This window comes from Lepus europaeus, chromosome 12, assembly GCF_033115175.1.
Source record: "Lepus europaeus isolate LE1 chromosome 12, mLepTim1.pri, whole genome shotgun sequence".
NCBI lineage: Eukaryota > Metazoa > Chordata > Mammalia > Lagomorpha > Leporidae > Lepus > Lepus europaeus.
The window spans coordinates 6,874,289-6,890,407 of NC_084838.1; the positions used below are offsets into that span (position 1 = coordinate 6,874,289).

Below are 16,119 nucleotides of genomic sequence, written 5' to 3' on the forward strand. Positions count from 1 at the left end.
CTTTCGTCTTCTCCAGCTTGTTCTCTCTGCAGTCGGACCTGCCCTTCCCGGCCTGCTTGGCCTGGAGGCCCTTCTGCAAGGCACTGAGCCTGAAGACAAAGAGGCGGGCGTCCTTCCCTGGGGACACACAGAAGCAGGGAAAGCAGGGATGAGCTGGAGCGGCCAAATGACCTGGAGGAATTCCAAGGGCAGCCGGTGCAGGACAGCTAGGATGAGATGTGTTCCGGAACTCGGGACCTCTGTGATTGTGGATGCACCCCCCCCCAAAAAAAAAACCAAACAAACAGGCCCCCCGGGGACCCTGACTACTGGGCATCAGGACAAGAAACTGCAGGGAACAATGGCCTGTGCAGACCCCAGAGACCCCTGGCGCTGGCCACAGCGGGTGCGCGCTCTCCTGCCTCCCAGAGCACCCACCCGGAAGGGGATGCCACCTTTGTCTGCTCTGAGAACCAGGAGGTCCAGCGTCTCCAGCACGTGCACCTGCTTCACTGGCAGCGATCTGTCGAACACGGGCACTGGGGGGAGGTCATCTGGAAGAGGAGACCTGGTTACCATCGCCGCAGCCCCGCCCGCGCTGCCGGATACAGGGAAGGAGCCAGGCCCAGGTCTACACAGTGAGCTCAAGCACACGCCCCTCTCGGCTCAGGGAGAAATGCTGACACGAGGGGACTTCAAAACATTCAGGGAGAATGGAATCGAGTTTATTTTGGTGCCAGAAAAAAAAATTGAAATCCCCCATATTTGCCTCCCAAGGGAATCCTGAACTCTGTAAAGGGACAAAGCAGCCGGGAAAAGAAATTGTGTTCTTCTCAATGGACCTTAAAGGCAAAGTAACTGGCAGCTCTCATTCCCAGCTGCGGTGAGATGGCACCAAAGGACTGAGCACCAAGTTAAACAAGCAAGAAATACGGATAGCGATCTCTTCAGTACTTCTTATTTGTATGTGATGTTTGAAACGGCCTCATCTTCGATCATGGTGCAAGAGAGCAAAGCTACAGCTGCCTTTTGTATTAAATACTCTAAATTCTGACGTGCCCTGAGTTTGCCTACAAGTTTTCAGTATTTCTCCGTATGGGAATATGAAATCCTTTTTAGACAAAAATAAAGGGGGCAATATTAATTGTACTGCGGCACAAATAGCAGAAAGGAACTAATTTAAGGGGCAAATTTCAGGGAATGGATGATTAAAGGCATTGAAGTTGTACACAGGACTTGTTTTCACGGTTACTCACTGGGGTCTTACGTTGTAAAAATTACTAGCCCTAGGGGTTCCCGCGACGCAGGAGGCTGCAAGAGTGATACGGGCTGTTCTGTGCAGCAGGCTCTGCTCGGGATGCAGAAGCGGGGCAAGGCAGGGCGGCCGCGGCCCGTGTAGGCCTGGCCCAGGAGAACCGGCCGCCCTGCTCTGCAGCTGCCCTTAGCTTTAAGTTGCTCTGCTCTGGGTTTGGGTTTTTTTTTTTTTTTTTTTTTTTTTTGGACAGGCAGAGTGGACAGTGAGAGAGAGAGACAGAGAGAAAGGTCTTCCTTTGCCGTTGGTTCACCCTCCAATGGCCGCCACGGTCGGTGCGCTGAGGCCGGTGCACCGCGCTGATCCGAAGGCAGGAGCCAGGTGCTTCTCCTGGTCTCCCATGGGGTGCAGGGCCTAAGCACTTGGACCATCCTCCACTGCACTCCCGGGCCACAGCAGAGAGCTGGCATGGAAGAGGGGCGACCGGGACAGAATCCGGTGCCCCGACTGGGACTAGAACCTTGTGTGCCGGCGCCGCAAGGTGGAGGATTAGCCTAGTGAGCCGCGGCGTGGGCCTGGGTTTGGGTTGATTTAACGGTAGCTCAGATGCAAGGGCCCCGAGGACATAGCCTCCTGCAGAAATCTAAGTGGGATTGGGAGTGTAACCCTCCCTGTGTGGTGCCCAGGAGGGGCAGAGCCCTTGGCGTCTGTCTCCTTGAGGCGGGGTGGGGGGGGCAGTCTCTTGCTCCGACAGGCCTGGGAGGCCCTGGATAAACTCTCTTTAGACGTGGGGCTGTCTCCAATCCCCCTTAATTATTGGGGCAAACATGAATCTGGTGATGACTCGTCAAGCACTTTCCTTCTTCCTCTACCGCAGGCTGTCACAGACAAGGAACCGGTTCTCACCGTCTTTGCACTTCTGCCGGGGCGGCCTTAATTGTCCAAACACAGGATGATCGCTCCAACGCCCGTCGCCGCCTTTGGCCGAGTGACTGCGATCGCTCCGTTTTGAGGGAGGAGAGCAGACAACACGCCAGGCCGTAATGCGGAGCGTCTCACGTGTTAATTAAGATGTCCCAGCGACCCTATGAGGTGGGAACTGCTAGCATTCCCATTTAGCCAAGGAGGAACGTGAGGCTCAGGGCTGTTGATAACTTGTCTGAGGTCACCCCTGGAGCACGCGGCGTCCAAGCCTGTGCAGGGACCGAGCTGTGCTCCGGGCCAGTGTGGTGGCATCAGAGCCGCACTGCATCGTGGGTTGATGGGGTGACCACAGCAGCAGCAAAGAATTAGTGAATGCCAGGGGCCCTTCACGCCAAAAACAGAGGGGCCTGGGGTGGCTGCCAAGCAGGCGTCCATCAGTGCTGCCTCTTGGGTGGCGCACAGGTATGTACACAGCCCAGGAAGGCAGAGGAGGCCAGGACAAGTGCCATGTGGATTCCATAGCTGTTTTGTTACTTTTTCTCCTTCTTGTAATCTCCTAAAGTAGAAACAATCTTTTAGAGCTGGCTTTTCTAAAATTAAAATACATGGTGATGGCACAGTGAGCTGGGAGTCTGCCTCCTTTCAAAGTAGATTTTGCCACATTTGGAGTGCGAAAGGATCTTGATTTGTAATAACGCACTTGAAAGTAGCAGACTCTCAAGGAAGGGCTAAGTCTAATGAAATTAAGCAGCGGCTAATGGGATAGAGGGGAGCTGGCCTGAAATGAAACCGGTAGGTCTACTCCCGGCAGCAATTCGTAACGTGATTAAGTGGGAACATGGAAAAGGTAAACAAAGAGAGAAGAGCATTATGGCTTAAAAGCACAAAAAGAAGAACAAAGAAAGTCTTAAGGATTCATCTCCTTCTCAGTGAAAGCAAACAGGGAAGCACTGCTGTATAAGCAGGACCGAAACCAACAACCGGCAGCACAGCCTACCCGGGGGTGGGTGTGCACAGGGCTTCCCGTGCCCAACGACTGCCTTCACCTTCGGAGGAAAAGAATGTCCTGGAAAACCACAGGACTCCTGGAGTCTGACAGTTTCATTACATTGCGGATCCACAAAGATGGAAATTTCAGAAAACATGGTGATATTGATTTGGATTCCACATGTATACAAGGAGCAATGCATTCAGAATTTTGTCTGTTTTCAGGCAAGCTTTACCCGTGGCCCCCAGGAAGCTGTCCCTTTCCCCAGAAGGCAAACAGGGAGGGCCTTACATTCTTTTGAAGCATACATCTTTTCATACGTATTTGACCAGGGCCGTGTTTTTGGAAATCTGTCTCTACAGAACATTGGTAGAGTTTAACTTAATTTTTATAGAAGGTGGTAGGGTAGTGGGAAGAGCACTGGACTTGGAATCACACTAGGCTCCAGTTCCAGACGCCCCAGGAACCAGCGCTGTGACGCTGAGTGAGTCACGTCGGTTCTTCTGGCCGGGGCTGCTGCATCTCTAAAGCTAAGAGACTGGACTAAACCTCTAAGGTTTGTTTCCTTTTCAAAATAAATTGTTTTTGGTTGCACTCTTGGCAAAAATCTAAGGTTTTTGTTAGCTTTTAGCAAGTGCGTAGGGACAAAGTGAAGTCTCTTACTAAGTGGCCACTCTGTGCCGATTCAGCTTTGAGCACCTCACATGGGCAGCGCTGCCCCTGCACCCCTCCCTGTGGTCACAAGCCTCATCCCTCATGTAATTCATCATTTTTCATTATTATAAACTATTTGCAGCTACTCAAAAAAAAAACCGCCCTCACGTTAGGGAAATCCAAGGCAAAGATCACAGAGTTTCTAATTGTTTTGTAGTTTTAAAAATTAAATATTTAAATTTTAGATTTATGAATTTTAAATTATTTGCCTTTTCTTGAGTTAATTACAGATTTCATTTGGTTATGGGTGCATAGTTAAGACACGTATCAAAAAGACAGGGTCAGCAGGAAATCCACAAGGGAGCATGGCTCGGCTCCCCGGGCCCACCACCCACGGCACCTGAGAGAAGGCGCTGAGCCAGGCTCTGGGGGAGGCAGTGTGGCCTGTGCTGGAGGGTGGGGCGATGCTGCAGGTCCAGGCCCTTGTGTCACTCTCACAGTGCTGGCTTTGGGAGTTCCTCGCCACATCACTGTGGTCGCAGGGACGGGGCAGCTGCTTCCGTGCAGCCTGAGGACATGCCCTCTGGAGTCACTGTCCCTCTGGCTTCCTCGAAGCTGCAGGACATGACCCCGTGTCACTGACTGGGAGTCTGGGATAACGCGAACGGACGTCCTGCTAGGTAGGGACCACTCCATCCTTGAATCTGCGTCCTGCCCCAACCTGCACTTGCCAAGGGCAGGTCCCTCCCCAGGCAGGCCGACCCGTGGGGCTGGCAGGGAGCCTGGCGCTGGAAGCCTTGAGACCTGTCTCCCTGTCAAAATCTCTTTGTTTCTACATCCATCAAAAATGGGTTATCTAAGATTCTTATTGTTTGTTTTAGACAGCAGGTGCTTCTCAGATCAGATATATGTTTTTTAAAGGCATCAAGGTGAGCATGTCCCCGAGAGAGTGGCTCTAAATAATGTGTCCTTGTTGATTTAAGGCAAAAGGCTGGAACCATGTCATGTACTGGCCAGAAACAAGACTGTTGCAGGTCACTGGGTAGCTGTCGACTCATCAGATTTGGGGAGGAAATGCGCCTACGTGGCTCACCCTCCAGCAAACATGGTTCAGAAAATATTCCTTCTGCTTGCGCTGAAAACAAGGGTTTGATTTTGTTAGGAAATGACACTTTGCTGACCTCACACTTCCGGCATAAAGGGAGTCGGTTGGCAGTCACCCGTCTTAGCAAGACTAGAGGTTACACAAATAAAGACATTCGTAGGAGCAGCTACTCACTAACCATCCACTAGCAAGACGCCAGCATCAGTGGAAACCAGCAAGGCCTGGCCCCAGGGATCTGCACACACGGCTTCGTGGGGGAAATTACTGCAGAAACACTGGGGCTCCCAAGGCTGTGAGGCGACACAAGCACGGCAAAGTAAGTGCACCGCAGAAAACGCACGCACGGCCGCCCGTCGGAGGGAAACGCACACTTCCGCGCCTGAAACAGTAACACAGACACGCAGCGGGAGTACATCACTCCAAGCCCGCGGGCTCCCGGGGTCTGGACTCCGCAAGAGACGTCTCCTTTCCAATGCACGTGCAACAGGAAGAGAGTGAGCTCACACGTTTTGGGCACCCAGCCACGTCTGCATTACAGAGACGTTCCTCGAAGGCAGCTGAAGCCTTGGTAACGTTTTCTAGGGAGATGTTTTTCTTTAACACTCGGGGGTTGGGCTGAATGGTGCCCGTTTCTTTAGAGCATTCACATCAGTGCAGTATGAGAGGAAGTCCCACATTCTGCCATAAAAAAGTCAGATTCCTGTGTTGCTGATTCAGCAAAATTATTAAACCATACACAGTGCACGATGTTGATAATGTCTTCATAGGAAAATGCCTATTGACCCACATAAAGCTAAGAACTCTTAAAGAAAATCTCTTAAAAAATACAAAATCCTTAAGAAACAAAACATCTGTGTGCAGGGCAATGGCAGATGCTGCCAAGGTAACTCCTGCGGTCCCTCCACAGGACACACACCTTCCCTGAGTCAAGGGTGAAGAGTGGGTGCTCCCCCGCGTGGCTCCGGGCTGCGTGTGGGTGTGGAGTGGGCAGGGTGGCTTACTGGATCTCAGTCACACCAGCGCTGTGGACATTTTCAACACTCATTAAGTCCCCTCCAAACCAAACGGGTTGGCCTCCAAGGACAAAGGACATTTTTGGAGAGTCCTGGGGACAGGTTGAAGTCTTCCACCTTCACTTACATGCTCAGTCAGGCACAAGGGCCTGGTTAAGTCCCACTCGGGACTGCAGAGGAGCCGGTGTGTCTGCAAGCACCTGGCCGGCGTGGCCTCAATCCGAGAGAAAGGCTCCCAGGACTACCTTCGAGAGTGTCACTGGGGCGGAGGGTAAATGCCACGTGTATCACCCCCATCCTAGACAAGCAAAGCATGCTCCCTCCTTTAGGAAACCCACACGCCCCCAGAAAGAACATTCCAGCTGCTGAGACAGGGCCTGCACTGGTGTGCACAGGTCACTGGCCGTGTGGACATACTTCATAAACTAGAAAGGGACTACACAGGTGCAGGCCACTGGCTGGAACAGCTTTTCCCCAAGACCTCTGGCAATTTTAGACTCGTAGCAGGAGGACATGAAAAGCAAAGCCAACATGAGTGCCATTCGGGAGACACACAGACGCCAGCACCTCAGGTGACGCCAGGACCAGAGGACCCACGCTCAGAGCAACCACGCAGGGAGGGCTTCTTTGCTCAGAAGATGCGAGGGTCCTGGAGGACCCACAGAGGGTGTGAGGGGGTCTCTGAAATTCTAGGAGCTGTAGTCAGTGCCATTGCACATTTCCCTGGGCTGGTGTGTGCAGTATCTGCTGATCTCACGGATTCGCAGGGCTGCTGGTGGAGGTGGTGAGGGGGCAGGGCTGGCGACACCCTCAGCGCCCCTGCTCTGAGGACTGATGCTGTGTGCTCGGCCCCAGGCCCCTTCCACGGCGTGCAGGGCTTGGTCCAGATCCTGCAGGGCCAGGAAGTGGCCCGCAGGCTTCCTGTCTAAGCACAAGACCTCACAGGCTCCTGGAAGAACACGCTCACGGTGCGCGGGACGACACGTGCTGGGAGGCTGACAAAGCCCAGTTCCTGGGAACAGCATGTGGAACTCCGGCCTCTGCGGAGGCAATGGCACAACCGACTCTGGGGTCCTCTAGAGCAGTGCCATGGCCCCTGGACAGCTGTGAGCTGAGCCCAATAGTGAGAGCCGCTCTTTACAAATAAGGTACAATTCCACAGACTTCTGTTTCCATCCACGCCTAAGAACTTCTTACTGAGAGTGCTACTGAACCTTACTGGGCTTCTGTATTTAGCAAACGCTTAGAAGCACTGCAGATTCTTACTGAGGCACACGAACAAGCAGACAGGAACTTCTGCAAACTTCGCCACCAGTCTTAAATTGTTTGTGGTTTTTAGGGTCAGTTGTATTTTGAGCTCATCATTTCCTTGAGACTAGATTTTAAAACACGAAGGCTCAAATCGTCTATACTTTTATCACTGAGGTACATGTATTCATTTGTCTTGTTCTTATAACACACACTTCTCTAGTGATGTGTCTCTGTGGATCTGTCCCATTGACATAATCTTTACATATTCTGAAAGTAGGTGTAAGCACGTACAGGTATTGTTTTATGAGATCATGTATACAGTAAGTTCATGTTGAAGTTTATTTTTCTTTTCTAATCTTGATTATTATGGAGTTTTGTGGGAACAGGCTGGCTGCGTGAATGGCAGGTTCAGCAGTGGTTTGGCCCTGTGGTCCATTAGCATCACCTGGGAACATGTTAGAACTGCACCCTCCCGGCCCTGCCCGGATCAGCAGCTCTGGGTTATTAAATCCACACTAAAGCGGGGAGACTGCCCTAGAACCCGCCTGTCTGAAGTATGTCCACGGTCAGCAGCACGGGAGCCACATGCAAGCTGGTGGGAGTCTGAGCCCAGACTCCCGGCTCGGAACGTGCATGGGGCCAGGCTGCCGGGGCTGGAGCGCGTGCAAAGCTGGGGAGGCGGCGTGGGGACCTGCCCGGCTGCCCGGGCCTGGCCCACTCAGGCCGCCAGAGCTGGGGAGGCAGCGTGGAGACCTGCCCGGCTGCCCGGGCCCGGCCCACTCAGGCCGCCAGAGCTGGGGAGGCGGCATGGAGATCTGCCCGGCTGCCTGGGGCTGGAGTGCGTGCAAAGCTGGGGAGGCGGTGTGGAGACCTGCCCGGCTGCCCAGGCCTGGCCCACTCAGGCCGCCAGAGCTGGGGAGGCGGCGTGGAGACCTGCCCGGCTGCCCGGGCCCGGCCCACTCAGGCTGCCAGCAGCGTGTGCATGTGGTGGACACGGAGCCCTGCGGAGGCTGTGGTAGGCGAGCTCGTCCCCTCCCTGCCCAAACCTTCTCCCAAGAGTCCAGGAACCTTGCTGAGTGAAGGACACTCACAGGTCAACCTGAAGGGTTCGTCAACTCACCTCCTTTTTGCAGATCCCCGAAGCTGCCAAGCTGGAGGGGGCGTCTCCTCGCATCGTGGACTTCAGTTTTAGTGCCTTACAGAACAGACAGGCCTGTTAAAGGTCGGTCCCGGGCAGGAAGGGAACCGCAGGATGGACCGTTGGGATGTGGAAGCAACATGTAACAGAACAGGGGGCAGTTTCAGACTAACGTTCTGGGTTCCTGCACTGACTTAACATTGAAGGTGAGGGATCCAGGTGGCTGGATGAGGTGACGCCCTGGCAACACCACTGCAGCCCCAGGTGCCCCACACAGGTGCTGCCATTTCAGCTGGATCACAGCCGTGAGTTCTCAACCATGGAGGCGGAGCAAAATACACCTCCAGGTCTCTCCGCAAGCTTGATGGCTCAGCATCTTTGGCAGGAGAGTCCCTGTGTGTGCAACCAAGGACCAAGATGGCAGAGCCCTGCGGCAATGCACCTGTTTGGGAAGAGCGGACTTTGCCTCTAAGCTTGCCCCATCACCTGCCCATCCTTCCTCCACCTGCCTGCCGATCCTTATCTGTGAGGTGGGGGCAGGGGGGAGGCCTTGGTGCTCCTGGAGCTGAGGAACACCAGTGTCGGAGCAAAGGGAGGCCATCTTCCTCCCGAGCCTGGAGTCAGGGTGCGGCTGGGAGCCGCCTCAGTGGGATGACTGTCTCCAAGTTCCAGGGGGAGGATTCAGGTCTTCTGTGATAGAGACTGCCACTCCGAGCCTCCTCCTGCTGGGGAGGGGATCAGGGCGCAGCTCCCAAATTGGCTCCCCGCTTTTTGGAACCTTCCTGGGAGGCAGGCAAGTGATCCCTGCTCCCTGGACAAGAGGGAGAGCAGGGCCGGGCCCTGGACCACCTGCTGCCAGGCAGCAGCAGTCCCCCCTCCGCAGGTGCCATTCGTTCTCAGCAGTCCTGAGAGAGCACGGGGCTTTCACAGCAGAGCCAGACGTCAGGCCTTTGGACGGGACTGGCCGCCGCGAGTCTGACGCAGAGGTTTCCGGGTCAGACCCACCTGCCCTATTCTGACGAATTCTGCCTGGCGGGCCTCCTCTTTCTTCCGTGCTGACTTGGGCGATTCTGGTAAAACATCACTAAAGGATCGTCTGTTGAGCATGTTCTAGAACAGAAAAATGAGTTATGAATTCCATAAATCTCCAAAAAATTTCCCGGCTGTCTCCATGGTCCCCAGTTTTGCCTGTCCACCATCTCCACGGCACCGGTAATGCTGGGTGGGATTACCAGGCACGGTCCAGGGACTGCTGACTGACACTCGTGCCTGCCCCTGCACTTGACTCCTGTAGGCCCTGGCTTCAGGAGCAGCACAGCCCCACCCACACACATTCCATGTCCCTCTCTGCAGGGATGGGGGTGGACGCCAGCCTGTGTGACCACAGTTCCATCCCCAGCAAGGACCGAGGTGATGCCTGGGCTTTTCTAACCAGGACCTGTCACTAGGACTTGCGGGCTCAACTCGGACCCCACGTGGAGGAGAGAAGGTGGAGGACCCAGGGTTACCTTATGCAAATCCGGCATCAAATCCTGGTATAAAGATCGAATCAACATATCCAGAGTACGCCGGCGTTTCTGGGCAAAGGTGGGGGTTTCCAAAGTGGCTTTTTCACCATTAATTACTAAACAAAGCAAGTTGAAATGACAAACATTAATAGCTACTGAAGAACACCGTCTACCTTCTTAATACTGGTGTTACCTTTTTCACAGAATAAGACTTAAAAATCCCCCAAATGTCTCTGTGAAGGTCCACAGGTGCAACCACCTCCCCCCATCTGGTAGCTGGGCAAGCTCCCTGAACAAAGGGCCCACCCAGTGGCCCGCCCACCCATTCCACCCAGCCACCTCTCCATCTCCCCACCACTCAGCCCATGTGGCCCAATCACCTGGGACTGAATATATATTTGCTGCATTTTGTTAAGAAAAAATAGCTGTCTCAGTGGCGCACTGGGATTCTCGGCCTCCTGGACGTTTCTTGTGGAAGGGAGCCGGGGTCTCAGTGGCCTCTTGGCATTAGGAGCCGGTCAAGCGGCATGGGCAGTTCCACGCTGGGGCCCGGCCAGGGAGTGTGCACCAGAGGCTGGGAGCCCAGGCTAAGGCAGCTGTGGATGTAGCTCACTCCGCTGCCAGCTGTGTGTTTTTAAGCAGATTGTTCAGTGCCGTTGGTGCCTCGGTTTTCTACCTTGTAAAGTGGGTTAACTGTGTATTTCCTCCCAGGGTTACTGTGGTTTAAACGAGATAATGCAAGCAGCACCGTGGTAAGCGCACTGAATGGAATCAACAGCAACTATTAATCTCCTGACACAGCGGGCCGGAGCATGGCCAGTGGTCCCAGACTGGGGGGCAGAGCTTCGTGGGGTCAGGCCCTCCGTGGACAGGATCTGTGTGCCAGAGGCGGGCTGGGTTTGTGCGTGGCCAGACTCCTCTTGAGGAACGTAGACTATGCATGTCTCTCACTTGTCTTCACATTTTTGTTTGTTTGAAAGGCAGACACAGACAGACAGACAGACAGACACGCAGACATGCACAGAGACAAGGCTGTTCTCGTTCTGACTGGGAAGTTTTTGTGTGAGGATTTCTTTCTTTTTTTTTTTTTTTCCTCCTTAATACCTTAGAAAAATCTATTTAAAATGACTTGTTTGGGGGCTGGCGCTGTGGTGTAGTGGATTAAGTTAATGCCTGCAGCGCCGGGATCCCACATGGGCGCTGGTTCAAGTCCTGGCTGCTCCACTTCCGATCCAGCTCCCTGCTAATGTGCCTGGGAAAGCAGTGGAAGATGGACCAACTCCTTGGGCCCCGGCATCCACGTGGGAGACCTGGAAGAAGCTCTTGGCTCCTTGCCTTGGCCTGGCTCAGTTCTGGCCGTTGAGGCCATTTGGGGAGTGAGACAGCTGATGGAAGACCTCACTCTCTCTGTCTCTGCCCTCCCCCTCATCCCCCATAACTCTGCCTCTCAAATAAATAAAATCAGTATTTTTTTTTTTGACAGGCAGAGTGGACAGTGAGAGAGAGAGAGAGAGAGAGAGAGACAGAGAGAAAGGTCTTCCTTTTTCCATTGGTTCACCCCCCAATGGCCGCTGGGGCCGGTGCGCTGCAGCCGGCACACCGCACTGATTCGAAGCCAGGAGCCAGGTGCCTCTCCCCGTCTCCCATGCAGGTGCAGGGCCCAAGGACTTTAGGCCATCCTCCACTGCACTCCCGGGCCACAGCAGAGAGCTGGACTGGAAGAGGAGCAACCGGGACAGAATCCGGCGCCCCAACCGGGATTAGAACCCGGTGTGCCGGCGCCGCAGGTGGAGGATTAGCCTAGTGAGCCACGGCGCTGGCCTAAAATCAGTCGTTGAAAATAAATAAAATGTCTTGTTTGGTTTGAGTAAAGGAAAAGGTCAATATTTTTACTGAAATGCGGTTTCCTGTTATCTCGGAGTTGTCTACCTTCCTCCCTCCTACTGAATCCACGTGGGAGCTCAAAGAACCCTCTGATCCCACAGCTCCCAGCCCCGCTTTCCAGGCAGCAAGCCCCCGCCTCCTGGCCCAGCACTGCCATGCGGCCTCTCGACTTCTCCAGCTCCCGCAGCGCCCCTCTGCTCTATCTCCCTTTCACATCTTCAGCATGAGATGGGCGGAGCCCCACATCTCCACGTCACAGCGTCCCAGGGAGCTGAAGACCCTCCCTCAGTGGCTGGCTCCACGTATATGGACAGCCTCCACGTGTAGCCGGGGTGGTTGTGGGGTTGCTGAGGGCTCCGCGACTCCACGGTGAAGGGCCTGCAGCACCTTTGCTACAGGTACCCTACAGAGAGTGCCCACCTCCTGAGCCATGGCTTCTAAGACCTTTCGGCTCCCGGCTGCCAAACCTCCCCCTGTTGCCGAGCCTGCTTCAGGTCGGTTCCCTCTCTGCTTGCTGGACTTGACCCGCGTGGACTCCACAGTTTTAAGACTCAAATTTCACATAGAATTTCAGGTTTCTGGCTTGCTTTGAAAACTCAGACTGTCTGGCAACACAGGGTCACACCCCTGAAAGGCATCGCCCAGCTGGTGCGGAGCGCACGCTCTCCCATCGCTCCCAGCTCCCAGCACCCTTCCTAACCCCTGCTTGGCCCACCTCACCCACTCACTTCCCTTCCCGCCCCCTAGGCCTCTGAGCTTGGGCCCTTAGTTCTAGCAATGGGTGGAAGGAGTGTGGACTGGGAGGGAAGAGACAACATCATCTCCTTTTCGAGTGGCTGGTAGTATCTGCTGCGCCGTTACCCACAGACCCTGGTATGGGTTAAAGTGTTGGAAGTTAACTCTGGTGGCCCAGCTGGGACTCAGAGCAGCACCTGCCACGGGGCCCTTCGTGTCCGCACTGTCCAAAGAAAGGTTTGGAAGCACAGAGGGAAGGCACGGTGGCTGTCCAGTGGCTTGGCTGAGACTGCCAGGCTGTGGTAACGGGGATTCAGCTTTGATTGTCAGCTGCCGGGGTGGCCACACACAGGCCCTCTGTGCACTGCTGAGGGGTCCGTGTGCCGGGCTACCCAGGATATGCTGGGAGCCAAGAAGACAATGGAGGAACCACACGTTGTCTGCACGTTTCTTGGCCTGGAGAATTGAGTGGGAGAAGACTGAAACCTGGGAGCCCCTGTCCGTGAAGGCTCTGTGTAACTGTGGGCTCAGTCAGGGGTCTGGGGCCAGGGGACCCAGACAGACTCAGAGGACAGGAGCACTTCTGAATGCTCCAAGCTGCATGACGACAGTGACAGGACCAGCAAAGACTCTGTGTGTGTGTGTGTGTGCTGCAGGGAGGGGGCGCCAGGCAGGAGATGGGAGACAGCCAGCAAAGCGGCTGAGGGCCCAATGTGCCTGGCAGAGGCCAGAAAGGCCTCCTCAGGAGGGCATAGCCTGGCACTGGCACAGGGGCCGGCAAGGCGACGTCCATGCAGAGGCCGCAGTGAGCAATCTCCAGTACTTGAATCTGACCACCAAGGGCACAGTTGCACCCTAGCCCTCCCAGAGATAGTCACAAGCAATATTCTGGGGAGGGGCGTGGCCGAGCTCAGACAGGGATCTGGGCATGATCAGTGGAGCCGAGATGTCTGTCAACAGCTAGCGACGTGGGGGCAGTCAGAGCCCACCCACCACATTCACATCCTGCCTGTCCCTAAGGATAAATCCTTCACCACGCTTTCCCTACCCACGTCCTTCCTTGACAAAAATGCGGATACACATAGAAACACACAGGGTCTCTGGAACGCTGTGTCTGAACACGGGGTACAGGGTCCCTGTGAGGCCCCATGGCACTGCTGAGTGGGCAGTGTGGATAAACTTCAGGGCAGCTGGGCAGATGTGGGTGCAGACGGGGAAACCTACTCAGCACCCCTGAAGACTAAACGTGTGGCGTAGGGAATGCTTAAGCAAGGACGTCTCCTTGTCCAGCATCCGGGGACAATCTGCAGAAACGCATTCTCACATAGAACAAGCAACAGAAGCATTTCAAAATGGAAACTTACATTTCACTAGCAAAAAGTCCCTGAATTCCTGGTGGTCTGTAAACACCGGTGGGGATGGCAAGGGTGGGCCAAAGAGTGGGACGCTTTCTTCTGAGAATATTTTCAGCCTACGTAGAGAACATTCCAGAATCAGTGGTTTTTCTTCAAAGGTCGCCAGTACCTGGTGCTCTGGTGTGTCTGGTCGCCCATTCCTTCCACAGCAGGAATCTACCCCACCCTCAGCCCTCCTTTCCATCTTGGACAATGCTTTTAGTCGCTGCAATCCACAGGCCGTGGACAAGGCCAGGGACCCGGGGGGTAACAGCCATGGCCACTACTGAGCACCCAGTGCATACCGGGCAGTGTGCTGGGCGTTTGAGGGAACAGCATTGACTGATTCTCAGCAAACCTGCTCGGGTGGTGCCACTGCCTTCACTCTGCTTGAGGCCCAAGGCTCCGGGAAGATGAGCACTTTTCACAGAGTCTCAAAGTTACTCGGCGGCAGAGCTGGGTCCAGCCCAAACCTGTTTGCCTCAAAGTGCGTGCAGGGTGAACAGGCAAGGATACAGCCGGGAGAGGGGATGCTCCTGCCAATAGTAAACAAGTCACATGTGTTCCCATCACTGAGCCCTGGCACACACTGGGTCTACCGTACAGAGCAACACTACAGGGAGCACAGTCTTGCTGGAGAACCGGTCACCTTGAAGAGGGCACCCGTTTTGAATTGATCAAGAAATACGTACATTGGGAGTCCCACAAAACTCACGCCAAATTCACAAGTAAACACGAGAATCAGGACAGGCAATGGAGGGGAAGCCATCACCTACCTGTAGTTGTCATTTTGTTGGTCATACCTCACTAAGGCAAAGATATCTGTGGGGATGGTTAAGGAATCTGATGCTTATGGCCGACAGTCCACACTCTGAAAACCCGTGTGGATTCTTCTTGACCTCGCCGTCACGGTGAGGGCCGCTGTGGCTCTTAGGTTGGGACAGAACTGTGATTTCATGTAAGAGACAGCCCGGGGAAGACACGGGGAGAGCACAGTGACACAGCCTGGCTGGCCTCAGCCTCGGGAAAGCTCTCACACGCTGTCCTGTTTCAGAATGCCTGGCTCTGGCTCCTGACGCCAGGTTCCCGCTCACAAAGACCCTGGGAGGCGGCAGTGACGGCACTAGTAACTGGGTTCCGCCACCCAGGAGGGAGACCTGGGTTCAGTTCCTGCGTCCCAGCTTCGGCTTGGGCCAGTCCTGGCCGCTGTTGGCATTTGGAAAATTCTCTCTTTCTCCCCTCCCCCCTCTCTCTCTCCACTCCCTTCCACTCCTCTGCCTCTCAAACAAGTAAAAACTAATTTAAAAAAAGAAGAGCAAAATAAATAACCATTAAATTAGGCAGCCAAAGAAGCAAACAGGTCAGTGCCCCGCCTGGGAATACAAACAAGCTTATCTACTTCATCTCACGGATTTGAAAAGGAAAACAACACCAACATTGCCACTGTGCAGCTTCCTTCACCCTCTCCCGTCTGAGGGAGGTGAAACAGAGCACAGCAGAGCACAGCAAGCCACAGGGGCTGGTGGCAGCCGCTGAGCAGAGCCCACGTTGCTGCGTCAGGGTGCGCGCTCGGTCCGAAACAGCACAGCCATCCCCGCCCAGCTTCTTCCTCCCCCATAGCCTGCCCTCTGCTCCCCTTAGCTGCGGCTGGAAAGCCCCCGTCCCCAGCGTTTCTGTTCTGAAGTCTGGGGAGTGAATCTGCGTGAACTGTCCAGAAACAAACGGGCCAAGCCCCAGATCTAGAACTTGTAGCTAAGGGAAATTCTGCCAAACAACGCTTGCCACTCGGTCACTTGTAAAGTCCCTGGCTTCTCTCTTGCTCTGCACTTGGAAGTTTTCCGCTCTACAAGAAGAACCGCTCCAGAGGGGGGGACAGCAGTCTGAATCCCAGTGAACGGGGACAACGCGGCAGTAAGCAGGAAACGAGAACAGGAAAAAAATAATCACCAAGATGCAGGTGCAGATGCCTCGTTCTTACCCTTGTGGAAAAAAACCTGCAATTTTCAACTTTTCCACACTTGCTCACTATATTGCTAGGTTATAAGGGACAAATAAAAAAATATGGAGCAAAATTTCATGCAGGTGCAATGAGCCACAGTGGTCCTGTCTCCAGACACTTTTACTGGGCCCTTAGGGAACTTGAGTAGGAAGACTGGCATCTCTTCTAAAAATGCTGTCTTACTTCAGCGGGACAACCGTACGGCCACTACCCCTTTGGGTTTCACTGGCATGGCCTGTGGCCTCACTCTTGGGCTGGCCAAGCTCAGGACCTGGCTGAGCTGAGCTCAGATGCT

General features: G+C 54.4%; 1 protein-coding gene across 1 annotated transcript in view; it reads right to left on the reverse strand.

The window, feature by feature from the left end:
* GARNL3 (GTPase activating Rap/RanGAP domain like 3) overlaps positions 1–16,119 on the reverse strand; it is a 152,340-nt gene that overhangs the window by 33,657 nt on the left and 102,564 nt on the right. Inside the window, exons 13-20 of the mRNA XM_062208494.1 lie at positions 14,602–14,647; positions 13,796–13,902; positions 9,813–9,928; positions 9,310–9,414; positions 8,287–8,361; positions 5,081–5,192; positions 435–533; positions 1–117 (exon numbers count right to left, since the gene is read on the reverse strand). Coding sequence (XP_062064478.1) covers positions 1–117; positions 435–533; positions 5,081–5,192; positions 8,287–8,361; positions 9,310–9,414; positions 9,813–9,928; positions 13,796–13,902; positions 14,602–14,647 — 777 coding nt within the window. The remainder of the gene's footprint in view (positions 118–434; positions 534–5,080; positions 5,193–8,286; positions 8,362–9,309; positions 9,415–9,812; positions 9,929–13,795; positions 13,903–14,601; positions 14,648–16,119) is intronic.